Raw genomic sequence first — 14910 nt, 5'->3', positions numbered from 1 at the left:
TATCTTATTTATCGTCATTGGGACGGGTGATAGAGGGGTTGGGGCAGGGTGGGACTGAGTAAATAAAATAACAAAAAATAAAATAAATTGAAATAAAAAAAGAAAAGAAAAGAAAAGAAAAGAAAAGAGAAAAGAAAAGAAAAAGAAGATCCTGACTCGACGTTTGAAAACTCGAATTCTTCGCACATTAGTCCCTCGATCATCAAATCTCGCGTGTTTTTTTTTGCTTTCGTGATAAAAGGAAGCTTATTTGAAAGTTCTTTGTTTGAAATGTTTTTTTTCTTGGTGGTCCTCCCTATCACCGACGATATCAAATTCTGGTTCTGATCGAGGACGAAGAGACTCGTGCCTACGAGGACGAGGTCGACGTCGAGGACCACCACGGTCACTGTAGCCTTGGTGACCAATATTGCGCCGCCATATCTGGTGCTGGTTGGCCTGGTACTGCGATCGGTACGCTCACACCCGGTGATATTAGACCTGGACAATATGTTGATGTATTTGTATTATTGGCTGTATTGGAATCGTTTGGAAATTAATGTTATTATGTTAGAGATAGATGATACATTTAGGATTATCTACGATAGAGGCGTTTATGCGAAATGTATCTAACTAGTTATTTAGAATATAATACAGCACCAAAATAAATACATGCATTAAATCATGCTTTGCTTGTTAAATTTACTGATACACAGAAATTGGAAAGAGAGAGAGAGAGAGAGAGAGAAAGAGAGAAAGAGTGACATTGCGGTGATTATTTGGAGAAATGAATGCACGGTAAGAGATCTCTTGTAAAACGTTGTGATATATATGTATGTATATATATATATCATATTTATAATCTTAACACATTATTGATCGTTTATTATACGCAAAAATTTAGCTCGCATCGTAATGGATATATTAATAATTAAATTACTAATTTAAAAAATTAAAAAATGTACTTTGTATGTGCAACAATTAAATTATAATATTAAAAATAAGTAATAACACATAGAGAATTGAAGTAAACACTCTATCCAAAATAATATTATAATTAATTAATTTCTGAAGTTAGTGTTGTATATTTAAAAATCAATATATACGTGATCGGTCAAGAATATGTTAAAAATAAATAGTGAAGTGAAGAAATTCACGTTAGATGCAAAAGCGAGATTCAGTTCCATTACCGGCAGGCTCGATAGCGTGTTATCCGTGGTAGCCATAGTAGTAGTCCATCGGCTAAAGCGCAAGCAGCGAGTGCAGTGAGTGCGGTAGACACTCACCGGTCGAGCTGGCGTTCTGATTGTACTGATTAAGGCCCGCGGTGTGGTAAGGCTGGGTCGGACTGCAGGTTGGCCTCGCACCGTATCCCAAATGAAGTGGTTCGTAGCTCGGTGGTCGTGCCACGCCACAAGAGTAACCATTGTCACGTTGTTGAAGGCACGCGCCTGGACTAGGGCCAACAGTCATGCCAACCGTCATACCCATTGGGCCCATCCCACCTCCCGATAGCGAGCCTGATAACGAACCCGAAAGAGAGCCTGATAATGAAGACATGCTGCTCGTCGTGTGTTGATTCTGTTGACTACCACCTGACATCGTGAAGCTTGGCATTGATGTCATGGGACTGTGGAACAAACAAATTTATTATTTAATAAAAGGTTGAATTATTAGACGAGACAAATAAATAGCGTGTTTAACCAGAACGAATAATTTCTACTATACATGTATCTAATTATTTCCTACCTGTACGAATCCGGCATACTAGGTATTCCTGGATAAACAGCGGTAGGTGCAAATCCATGGTGTATTCTGGGTGGCGACGGTGGTGCTTGCGGTGGTGCCTGTCCACCAAGTATTCCAGTAGGTGGAGGTGGCGTAGGATGACCACCACCCACCAGGCTGACACCTGCCGTATGGGATTGTTGCTGTTGTTGCTGAGGTTGCGGTTGTTGTTGCTGTTGTTGCTGTTGCTGTTGTTGCTGTTGTTGTTGTTGCTGCTGCTGCGGGTTGTCCCTCCGTTGCGTACGCAATTTCTCCTCTCGTCTCCACTTTGCCCGCCGATTCGAAAACCATACCTGAGTTAGTGAGTGAGAAGACAGACGAAGATACAGGTCAATCGCTAGGCTACACAAATGCGGGACGACGAATTCGAATTCGTGGAATGATCAAAATTCCGATTTTTAAATCTCTATACTTTTGATACAGAAATTATTTACCATTTTTCAACTTTAGAACCAAAGAAAGAGAAAAAAAAACACAAAAAACAAACACACACGCACATTAACACGTACACACACGACATTAATCAAATAAAATGAGAAAATAAAATAACAGATATCGTAGTCACCTGTATTCGAGCTTCCGGTAGGCCAATCTTCCCAGCCAGTCGTTCCCTCGCAAACACGTCCGGATAATGCGTCCTCTCGAATTCCTTTTCAAGGGCGTCGATCTGCTCGTTGCTGAAGCTCGTACGATTTCTCTGAAGTTTTCTTTTGAGTCGTAAACGAGCTTGATCGTCGTCGGCACCACCGGATACGCTACCAGCGTTACTGTTATCACCACCGCTGTTTGTTTCATCGGAATGGGTACCACCTTCGATATCAGCCACTGGAATACCAAACATACCAAACATTAGATAATAAACCCCAAAATAAATCTATAAAGAATATTATAGTATTAACAAAATTTTAATTCCAATATTTTTCTACATATTGATATCAGTAAAAACAAACTAAATTCGATCAATAAAATTATATCATTGAATATTTACAAACTTAATCTAAATCATTTCTTTTTCATCGTTTCACTTATTTTTCATAATCGATCACAAGAGTTAGGTGAACACCTCTATATATATGTATATATATAATGCAAAATCATAGGATCTATCTTATTGGAACTGGTACTATAAGCTATCTAAAAAAAAATAAAAAAAAACATGTTTTCTTGCGAGAAAGCGAACGAACGAACGAACGAACGTTCGAACGTTCGAACGGGTTTTCCCTTCATCCCTTTTCCTCCTATCAAGCATGCCTTTAAACGTGTGAGTTAGTCTCATATGCTTCTCTCTCTTTCTCTCTCTCTCTCTCTCTTTCTCTCAGTAACTATCTATCTCTCTCTTATGTGAAACGAGTAGTAGGTGGTAGGCAGAGTCAGGCAAGCAAGCAAGCAAGCAAGCAAGCATCTCCCGGCGAAGCTTATCGTCGGTTTCTGGGTGAACGCGTCGAGGCGTCACTGGATTTTGGTTTGCTAGTGGAAGAGAAAGAGAAAGAGAGTGGATACAGAGAGAAAGAGAGAGAGAGAGAGAGAGAGAAAAGAGGCGGAGAGGAAGAGGGGGAGGAGGGTGTCGTGCGATAAGACGCCGGCCGTCCCGACGCCAGTCGCTGGCCACCCTCGTACGATACGCCCCTGTCACCCTCGAAGGACCACCCTCTTTCTCTCTCTCTCTCTCTCTCTCTCTATCGTTTACCTTTATTTCTCGCTACTCTCGCTATATCTATCTTCCTCCCACGTTTCCTACGACGTTCTATGATTCCATCTCTCTCTCTCTCTCTCTCTTTTGCTATCTTTCTTTCTGTCCCTGTGCGAAACTGACGTTTCTCTCTCTCTCTCTTTTCTCGTGTCGTTACCTTCTTCGTGCCTTCGGCGTTAATGGAATCCTGATAACAACCCTCGTGACTCTACCCTCCTCTTCTTCCTCTTTCTTTCTTTCTTTCTTTTTCTATCTATCTATCTATCTATCTATCTATCTAACTATCTTTATCTGTCTTCCTTTTTTTTCTTCGTCTATCGCACGTTGCTATTTCCAAGTCGAACCGACGAGACCTACGTGTCTATACATGACAAACCTTTCCTACTCCCCAACCCCCTCTTTTCCTCCTCCCCCTTCTCTGTCTCTTTCCTTCTTTCTTTCTTTCTTTCTTTCTTTCTTTTTTTAGTTATCTTGCTCGTTCACCGTTCGACATTTGTCGACTGACTGTACTCTTCTATTATCGAGAAAATCGCGTAGTTTCACTTTCGTCCTTCGAGACTGGATGGCACGATCCTCGAAGAAGTTTTCAAGAACATTAGATAGTAGGTAGGGTAGGGTGATACTTCTTCGAACGTGTTTTGTGAGTCTAGTTTTAGTTTTAGTTTCTAGTTAAGTAGACTCTTGCGCGAATTGTCCAAAGTTACATACACTTATTATTCGCGATGTGAAATTCCGCGAAGAATTTATTCAATTATTTGATTCTTCTTATTTCAACAATAATAATTTTCCAACTTAAAATTTATGAAATAGATAATAACAATTAAAGAATTGAAAGTCTTTGAATCTATTTTAATTACTTTCCTTATTACGTTCATTTTCTTTAAGAGAACGTTCAAGATTATACAAGTTCAATTACTTTAAATGAAATATATTATATTTTAGAATATAATCAAGTTACAAATAATTCATGAATACATTTTTATTTTAACCAATTATCATCTGCTCTTCTCTGTATCATTCAAAAAATATTCGACTTTAAATTCAACGAAGAATTCATCGAAGAATAAGGTAAAAACTTAGGCGAATAATAATTGCAAAAATTATTCTTCAACTTTTTAATTATTACAATACCTTCCTCTCTCTCTCTCTCTCTTTCTTTTTTTCTTTTTTACGTGTAACTTCGTGTATAGAAATGTTCGCGTTTAGGAATACGAGGACGCGTGCGCAACTGAAGGTAGCTTTTCCACCCTTTATATCAGTCGTCGTTTAACAGTCTTGGAGAAGAAGAAGAAGAAGAAGGAGGAGGAGGAGGAGAAAGAAGAGGTGGTGGAAAAGAGAGAACATTCCTGTTCGTTCGTTCGTTCGTTCGAAGTTCGCCATAGCCAACCAACCCTTAGAGATCGGCGAGAAGTTTATTGGTAGGAGAGTGGCTGCCTGCCAGCCAGTTTCTTCGAGGGACTAGGAACGTCTCTCCCATCTGGGTTCTACCTCTTATCTTTACTTATCCCTTCTATATATAACACATTGTGACTTTCAGTCAAACCTATCACACACACATATCTTCATATATGTATTTTATATGAATTGTACATATATTTATCGTACATAACTATATATATATATATATATGTTTAGAAATGTGAGGGTTTAATAATATTAAATTACGTTTCATGAGATTACATCATTTTTTTTCTTTTTCTTTTTTTACGTTCATAATATTCTTTTACAGTTTGTATACTCATTGTCAATTTTAAAAGTAATACTTGGAATGAACATTTTTTACTGAAACTTTTTAAAAACAATTTGTTCTACTAGTAGCATGGAAAGTGTATTCAATTAAGAACACTCGATGAATTAATTGACAGGATGATTATAAATATATCGAAAAGTTTAACGCATAATTAATATTTTTACAATAATTTCAACGAAATAATTTTCAACGTTGATATCTTTGATAATTCGATAGATTTTTTTTTCATATCTTTTGAAGAAGTATCTTATCGAAAGACAGAAAGAGAAAGAAGAAATATAATATAAAATATTCTCCCCCTCGTCGTTAACGTTAAACGGTTGAAAGGGAAAGGTCTGCGTGAAAAAGAAAAGGACAGAAAAAGAAATAAAATGTTTGAACAGGTAAAAGAAAAGAAAAGTAGAAGAAGAAGAAGAAGAAGAAGAAGAAGCGGAAAAAGAAGTATGGAAACCATGGTACTTTTTTTTTCTTATTCTTTTCTTTTTTTAAAGGGAAATGTAAAAAAAGAGAGAGAAAGAAAGCGAGAAAGGAAGGAAGGAAAAAGAAAAGAAAAAAAAAAGAAAGAAATGACTGGGGTGCGAAGCGTCCTCGAGTAATGGCTGCGGCACACGAGTGGGGTGAGCTTTATTAACGCCGATAATGGGCGCCAGTGCACTTAGCTAAACGTTAAATCTCGCCAACGAAGTAGGAAGGTTGGTTATTGTCCTACCTTCTGGGTTCGATAGTTAGGACAATGCATTCTAAGTCTTGAAGTTCTTTAAGTACTAGTAGTTTATTTTCGATCACCGAACGTGAAATACACAGAGAATCTAACCGGGATACCAGTAAGTAATCTGTACATATATATACATACATTTATATATATGTACAAAAAGTTTAAAGAGGAGAATCGAACGAGAAGAAACGAACGACGACGACGAGGAACGAACGAAAGGTATGAACAAATAAAAAAAGAAAAAACAGAAAGAGAAACCTGAAACTACTTGAATCCTTCTCTTTTTTTCTTCACTCAACTTCGACTTCGCTTCAATTTCTTTTTTGTAACACACGCGAGTAACACTTGAACGAACGAATGAACGAACGAATGAACGAACGAACGAACGATTGGAACGAGCAACTATAGTCCCCTTTTCTTTTTTCTTTTTTCTTTTTTTAAGTATGCTACAGGCAATAGGAAACAATGCTACCCTTGGGTAGTATGATGCAACAATAACGCGTTTAATGTGTGCCTAGAAATGGTCTACCGAGTGCATTCGTGCGAGATCAATTTCTCTAATCGTAACGTTGATCCTAACCAAAAGAGAGAAACCTACTTTGCCCTTTTTTTTCTTTCTTTTTTTTTTCTTTTCTCAAAGACCTTACGAAAAGTGGCGAACGTTTGCAATCGTTGAAGAGAACACACGCGCGCGTACACGTATATCATACCACTTATGCTCGTAACACGCGACACAGGCTTATTATTCGAGCGTTATTAATACAATTGACTTTTTATTTTATTTTCTTTTTCGATCCTCCTCCTCATTTGAATTCTTCAGTTACGATTTTTATTTCTTTCTTTTTTCTCTTTCTTTTATTTTACAAGTAAAAACCTTGTTTGCTATTTCAATACACGAGTTCAAGATTATTTTTAATGCTTCGTTGCTCGAATTATTCGAAACGAGGAGGAATCACGTTTCATTGGTTACGCGTGCCACGATGAATTTCATTTAAGAGAGAGAGAGAGAGAGAGAGAGAGGGAAGAAACAAAATTATATATTTTCCAACGTACGTTTCTATATAATAAGTTTCGTTATAATTTTATTTACAAGATATAAATGTAAGGTAACGTATTTAACAAAATAAAAAGAATCAAAATATTTAAAAATTAGATATAACAATACATGAGTGAATAATCTTTACAGGTAACTATATAAACATCAGTAACTGCGATCAACAATGATTCATTAATTAATCTTAAAAAAATATGAATGCAACCAAAGAAAGAAAAGTAATAATAAATATCAAGATGTCAGGATAAAAATATAAGAATTACAAAAAGATCATGTTACTTGTATACAGTGGACAGATGTAATATTATACCAAATCGAATTGAAGATAATGGCTGACAATGATACAGATGTTAAGCGTTACTGGGATATGTGTTCATCGAAGTGGCACGAGTATCGTGTAAAGTCCGTCTGTCGTTGAAAGAATAATTCTCGTTTTTCGGCCATGTCAGGATTGTCGTTATTAGGGTTGGCTAATAACGCATAACGTCAACCATCACTACCACCAATACCGATACTATGTACCCCACCTTTCCTCCTCCCTTTTCGTTATATTTTTGCTATGGTTTACGTTTGTAACGCCTTCCACGTATAACGTGCACATTTTTTCTATATATGTATATGTATATGTAACTATCTCACACACTTTCTCTCTTACATTTATTAGATAGAAATAGGGGATGAGAGGAGGAGATATATCAGACGATCTCACATTGGCCCACTCCGTTCCACCGTAACACCTCGTACCCCTTGTGCACGAACGATTATCATTTTTAAGCCCGACTAGAAAAGCCAGTCGATGACAATAGCCGGCCATGATGCATTAGTAACGGCCATTCAAAGAGATGGGAGAGAAAAAAAGGTGTTGGAAATTGGGAAGGGGGGGAAGAGGGATATAGGATATCATCCTATAGATAGGAGGGTGAGTGAAAGAGAAAGAAGATGGTACTTTCGTTTATAGATATATATATATATATATATCTCTATCACTCTTATATTCATAAAATGGAGACTACAAATATTCTAATTTTTATTCAGGCGAACAAATAAATATAGAAATTTCTCTATTCGTATCTTTGTTATAATATTTTCTATTAATTTCAATATCTTTTTGTCTCCTATCTTATTAACAAAATACAAACGTGTGTATTAAAATATATTTCTATTTGTGCGATTGGTGTATATAGTTTCTCTTAATTTGAAGATTGCCGATCTTTTAATTAAAATATAAAATAATATCTATTGAAAAATTTGTAATTGAATAATAATATTTGACAATTAATAGGGGACAATATGTAGGGAAAGGGTTTTAGTAGATCGTTTATCCTATCATCGAAAGAGAGAGAGAGAGAGAGAGATAAATAGAATAGGAATTCCAAGTATAATCCGCAATCCAGCCTAATGCCTAATCCTGGCAAACGAATTTATTGGATCCACATCGTCCTTAATGCCGAACAACCCGGTGAACTTTCCAACTCACGAATTTATATCGTCGCGCGATATGGGCTTATATGAAACTGATACGTATGATACAGGCATTCGCATACTTATGGATAATACATACCTATATATATATATAATACATACATACGTATTAAACGAAATTGAGCGTAAAATAATATTACATTGGATTATATATTGTATATATATATATATGTATGTGTGTGTGTGTGTATATGAATTAAAGGAATTTATGAGCGTATTATGAAAAGATATGCTTCCTTTAAAAAGCATATCAATTTTTACGGATGATTGGTCAATGCATCCGGAGAAATCATGCACATTTTATTTTTAATCATATTTGATCACTTTCGTTCGCTCGACAAATTATTCTTCTAACATAAAATAACTCAATATATTATATAAGCTAACCGTGTAATAATAGTTTACAAAATGATATTAATTCGATGAGGAATACATTTCGAAAAATGATAACTTTTCGTAATATCAAAATGAGGATTGAAATATTCACAGAATGGAGAGTTTGACTTGCATACTTCAAGAATACTTACTTGAACTCGCACACACACACACACACATATATATATTAAGAAAGAGAAAGAGAGAAGAAGAAGAGGGAAAGAGATAGTTGGATATTTGCTTTCGAACAACGGACATGCGGTCGTAATTCTATCTACATATCTCGACGCGTGCCAATAACAGGGTTTCTTCTGAGCGAGTTCAACGATGCTGGACAACACCGCGAGAGTGGACCGCGACTTGACTCGGTTCGTGTTAAATGGCTGGAAAGAAACGAGGTGTCGAACCCGTTCGATATTAAATGCCTAAGTGTTTCACAATATGGACCGTCCTACTTAATCATTATTATTTGCTAATCCTAACAACAAATATTTTCCCCCGTTGAGAATGATTTATTTTATCAAACTTATCGATACTCTTTCCTTTTTTTCTTTTTCGAAAATCAATAAGGAAACGATTTCCTATTATAAATTAGCTCGTGCAATTAGAAATGATGATAGAAAAGAACTGGTTCGTACAAATGATCTAAACGTAAATCAGGAATTAATCGTAAAAAAGAAATAATCAATGGGAGTAGAAAGATAGTTGAGATCTAAAAAAAAAAAAAGAAAAAGAAAAAATTACTCCAGTAGAAAGTTTACTCATAAGAGAATTCACCGAGGGAGGAACTAAACCTTAACGAGGTAACACGACGATTAGCAGCGGGTCACAAGAAGAATGTTAGTCTTGAGTATGAGGAGAAGCGGCGGAGGGCTTCGTAAACGTCGATCGATCAAGAGAAAGGAGATAGACAAGGGTAAGAGTAAGAGTAAGACATACACAAAGAGAGAGAGAGGGTTAGGAGAAGGAGAGGAGAGGAACGAAGGCAAGTTAGCGTAAAGGAAAATATTGGAAACTCCATTAGGAATTGTGCAACCAGCCGTGCACCCGGCATACATAAGCAGTGCCTGATAGAAAGAAAGAAAGAAAGAAAGAAAGAAAGAAAAAAAAAGAAAATAAAAGAAAGAAGGAAAAAGAGGGATGGACGGACAGATAGATGAAAAAAAGAAAAAAGAAAGAGAAGGTGGGGAATTGGGGGGGGGGGCTGAAAAAAAGAGCGTCTATAGAAGTTATTATGCGATTCATTTGTAACTTCCTCTTCCCCAGTTGCGCCTACCCCGAGTAGGTATATCTCTCCCCCTCCCCCCTTTCTCACCCTCCACTTCCTATCTATATACCTTTTCTCAGTTTAGGCTCTCCCATCGAGAGATTCGACTCACTGGCAAAATCCTCTTTTAACCGAGAAACGTTTCGACGGGCTCTCTCTTCCGGCAAATCTTCTTACGCGCAACTCAATCAAATTCCGCACGCGCGGAGTCGTCGCTTACCGTTTCACGGTTTTCAAAACGAAAGAAACGAATCTCTCCTCTCCTCTCCTCTCTTTCTCCTCATCCTCCTCTACTCTACTCCACTCTATTCGTTTTCTTTATTCTCTTTTCCTACCTTCCTCTGCCGTCGGGGGGAGGGGGGAGAAAGGTTACAATTATCTTGAGAAATGAAAGAGAGAGAGAGAGAGAGTAAGATTTATTATTTTACGATTAAAAATTTACGCTGTGTGTCTACTTTTTTATCCAATTATCTAAATATCTCGATATCATCTCTAAACGAAAGAAAACTGACGAATAAATATAATAAAACAAACCAATTATTAAATACGATAATAAACGAATAGATTTTCTTGATCAAACCTTTATTCATCTATCAAACTATCTATCTATCTATCCTTCAACAGCCTATCTTCTCTCTTTCTCTCATTCACGAAGCAGAGAATCTTCGGCAGCCACTAAACGCCGTGAAATCGGTCGACGGTAACGCGGATCCGCGGCGTAGAACTCGCGCGATTACTTCCGGCCTCTTGAGTCGCGATGTACTTTTGCAAGTTTCGCCTTGAGACTTCTACCTTCTCCTACCTATCCTCCTTCTCCTCCTATTCCCTTCTTCTTGGCCATCCCTTTCCGTTCTGGCTTCTTACACTCCCTCCCCCCCACCTCACCCCACCCTGTTTCTCAAACTTCCTCACTCCCTTGAAAACCCCTTTCGCGAACACCCTCTGTCTCGCTTCCCCTCCTTCTCCTCCTTCCTCTTCTTCCTCCTCTTCTTCTTCCTCCTCCTCCTCCTCATACTTTGAAGGTGCGGTTAAGCTCCGTTTACGCGGCAAAGTTTCTCCTCGCCGACTTCCTCCGAGGGAACGAACCGAGCTTTCGACGCGATCACGAACGTACCACCACACTCTTATCCTCTTCCTTTCCCACCCTGATTCTCATCCTTCTACTCCTTATCCTCATCCTCATCCTTATCCCTCTCTCCATCCTCCTCCATCTTTCCTCTTCTACTTCCTTCTCTTCCTTCTTCTCCAACTCTACCTACTCCCCAGTTCGCTTACTATTACTACTACTGCTACTACTACTACTACTACTATTACTATTACCTTGAGATAGTTCGAAAGTGCAAGCTAAACGTGAGACATTCGCGATTTCGATACTAATTTTACTCCCTTTAATAGATCGATGCTCTCGATAATTATCCTATTCATTTTAATCTAATCGTATTTTTTATTATACTTCCTACAACAAAATCTGTGAAATATATTCAATAAATTAATCTACTTTCTCGTGAGTATATATATAAATAATATTATTGCAGTAATGTAGGATTCGTGAAAAAATTGTGCCGTTGGACTGACTGGACCGGGGGGACTCGAACCCGGATCTTCCGCTTTCCGGGCGACTACTCTTTAACCATTGAGCTATCTAGGGCCCACCGTCCAATCTCCTCACGAATGCCTATTTAAGTGTTTGGCTTGGAGGCGCTCGCATCCTACAGTAATATATGTGAAATGTTAATTATTCGCGTTAAAAATAAATAATATATACATATATACATATTCTATACGATTAAAATAAATTTAACACGATGATTTAAATACAATAAGATTTTTAGGTTGATTTAATTAAAATTCGGTATGGGTTTTTTGAATCGTCTAATTGAAAATTAAATTTAGTTATTGTTCTGTAAACGATTTAAATATAACGAAAGAAATGAAAGTATGGAATGATAGAATTAGAGAAAGAGAGCGGCTTTGACGGAAGTAGATTTTACGGTGTAAATAGCTCGTTAACGTAGCAAGAGATCGAAGTAGAGAAGGTGCGCGTTAATGTATTGGACAAACTCTGCGGCCCCAACCACCTCCCAACCTCCACTGCGTGCTTGGTTAAACCAACAAACATTGACTGACGGTATCCATCCGCGCATCGCTTTTGCTCGCACAAGCCCAAGGCACTTTCCTGTCACCACCGATGTTCCCTGCATTTGCCTTTATATATGCGTCAGAACTAATTCCGAAAACGAGATTTTCGACTCGTCGTTTGTACCAACCGTAAATCTGCTATAATCATTCTTGTTTTTTTTCTCCAACCCGATTTCTTTAACATTTTTAAATTCAACTCAAAAGAAAATTATTCATCGAAACAAAATATATATATATATATATAAATATTTTTTATCAGTATGTCAGTAAATGCAAAGGATAAATAAAAGAGATAATTTAGGAAATTTGAATAATCAACATATTTAACAAATTCACATTAATTTTCTTTCGATTAATTTTGATAGAAAAATAAATGAGTACCTACACGCGAAATAGAGAGAGAGAGAGAGAGAGAGAAATTTGAATCATAGATTATTTTAATAATAAATTATTATCAATTCACGATTGTTTTTATCAAACCAACCACGAATAGTGATTATAGCAATCAGTTAGAACGATCCATGTCACTTATCACGTACCATCAACGTAACGTTATCAACATGGGCCTTTGGAGATTATCGTGGTCAATTTGCATCAATGCCTGGGGGCGGGAAGGGGGAGGGAGAGAGGGATGTATGCTCGGGGGTAGAGGTGTATGTTCAATGGTGGTAGCAATGTTGTTGGTGTTGGTATTGGTGATGGTGGTAGTGGCGGTCAGAATGTAAATTGGTGGTTAAGGGTGGTGTTTCCAAACTCTTCCCCGTACCATCGAAATACCCTAATTCGTTTACGACTTGCAAAACGAGTCTTCTGGGAGCAGGACGCAACTGGTAGCCAAACAATTTGTACTCTTCGACGCCCTCGTTCCCTCTTTCCTCCCTTTCATTTCCTTTCTCTCTTTTTCTCTCACTCACTCACTCACTCAGTCTACGTTTCTCCTTCCGATTCTAATCCCCAAGAGTGTCATCGTTGCCAGAATTCACAGAGGAAAATTTGAGCCCCCCAATTCATGGTTTAGTAACGTGAAAAATACATCAGTAAAAAATTTCTTACAACGACATTGCGTATTCAGGACGTTGGCTTTAACAATTATATCATCGACCATTCCGAATATGATTACAAAATGAAAGTGCAAGTAGTGACGGGAGTGAATTGAATGATTCACTTATCATGAATTTTGCCCTTGAATTAGTTGTACCAGACGAATTGGAAATTAACAGCAAGCGAGTTGTGGTAAACGTATAACAAGCTTGATTAAGAAGTCACTTCTCGTTTGTAGTCCGAGCGTGAGGTCCGATCCATGATTCCTTCAGACACGATCGCGTTACGAACTATTACAAAATATATCTATATCTACTTTATATTAAACTTGTCCTCAAAAATGTTTCTTCGCTTTTTATTATGGTAACATTTACATTAACGCACAATATTCGTTTATTTAATGATCATTTATTCAATTAAATATGATCTATATTTTGATTTATTATTTTTCCCTATATACATCACATATATAACTTTTTAATGAAATAATAATAAAATAAATAAAAATATATTGTTTATATGATAAACAGATTAACAATTTATGTAGACAGATGATACTACGTTGGTTTCGTTTGAAAATTATTGGAAATATATTAATGTCAGATGAAACAATTATGGTCATACGTCAATAATGTCAAAGTGTTCAGAAACATCAAGATAATTATTAAAACAATCTAATGTATATACATTTATTTGTAGAATACTTTCATTGATATCATAGCGAAACTAAGATCTATCAATTTAGGTGAAAGTTTTAAATAAGATTTTAAATATCTTATCGATAGATATACATATAAAAAAAAAAAAATAAAAAAAGGGATAAGGAGAGAAAGAAAAAAAAAGGGCTGGATTATATAAGCTCATTGTTTCGAATTTCCCGTAGGGATCTGATTGCAAACGAATGCGGCAGGGATACGGTCTCCCTTCATAGACGATTAATCCAGTTTACTCGCAGACGTTGCTTAGGTATGGGGGTTCTTGTAAGCTGAGAATCCGCACAAACGTCCCTCCCGCGTTTAAATGTATACACATGGTAAAGAAATATGTGTATACGTATGTAAATATTTGTTTTTTATGTGTATATATATATATATATTATATTTAATTAACACCAGCTTACGATTACTTAAATAGTTTCAACTCTTTTTAACTTCTTATTATTATATTGTTTTCTTTATTTCAATATATTCATGGGGTTTCTTTTTCCATGCAAATAAAAGTCACGGCATTTCGGTTACAATAGTCTCGATTTTCACCAGCCAAATTTCTATTCAAAAATATTCCATTAGTACAATAATAACAACCCTAACTCTACGTTAAAAAAACCCTCAATCCAATCCAATAATCAACGAGATATCAATTGAAAATGTTTCTCAAATTCAATTAAACAACCTCAAGAAAAGAAAAAAACAAATGAAACAATAACAACAGTACTTAAATCAGTAGAAGAATCAAGATGATACCAAATGACTTGGACATTTTTCGCAACACTCTTGGTTCTTCTCCCCCCTCTGGTATCTCGTTGAATATGTCAACGGGGGTTGGTGTAGGGGTTCAGAAGAAGTGGGGGGGGGAAGGGATGGGAACGATGTCGAAGAAAGAAAGAGAGAGAGAGAGAGGGAAAGAAAAA

The 14910-nt window shown here is 36.8% G+C and overlaps 1 protein-coding gene across 3 annotated transcripts in view; it reads right to left on the bottom strand.

The window, feature by feature from the left end:
• Positions 1-282: 282 nt before the first annotated feature.
• LOC122526483 (paired box protein Pax-6-like) overlaps positions 283-14910 on the bottom strand; it is a 77231-nt gene continuing 62603 nt past the window's right edge. For all 3 annotated transcript variants that reach the window (XM_043649911.1, XM_043649913.1, XM_043649912.1), the window contains exons 7-10: positions 2333-2592; positions 1729-2060; positions 1266-1609; positions 283-480 (exon numbers count right to left, since the gene is read on the bottom strand). In XM_043649911.1, the coding sequence (XP_043505846.1) occupies positions 386-480; positions 1266-1609; positions 1729-2060; positions 2333-2592 (1031 nt within the window). In that variant the 3' untranslated portion in view covers positions 283-385. The remainder of the gene's footprint in view (positions 481-1265; positions 1610-1728; positions 2061-2332; positions 2593-14910) is intronic.

The sequence above is a fragment of the Polistes fuscatus genome, unplaced genomic scaffold, assembly GCF_010416935.1.
Source record: "Polistes fuscatus isolate 324 unplaced genomic scaffold, CU_Pfus_HIC Scaffold11, whole genome shotgun sequence".
Classification (NCBI taxonomy): domain Eukaryota; kingdom Metazoa; phylum Arthropoda; class Insecta; order Hymenoptera; family Vespidae; genus Polistes; species Polistes fuscatus.
Note: the sequence above shows the minus strand (reverse complement) of the source record. Positions and strands in the feature narration are given on the sequence as shown.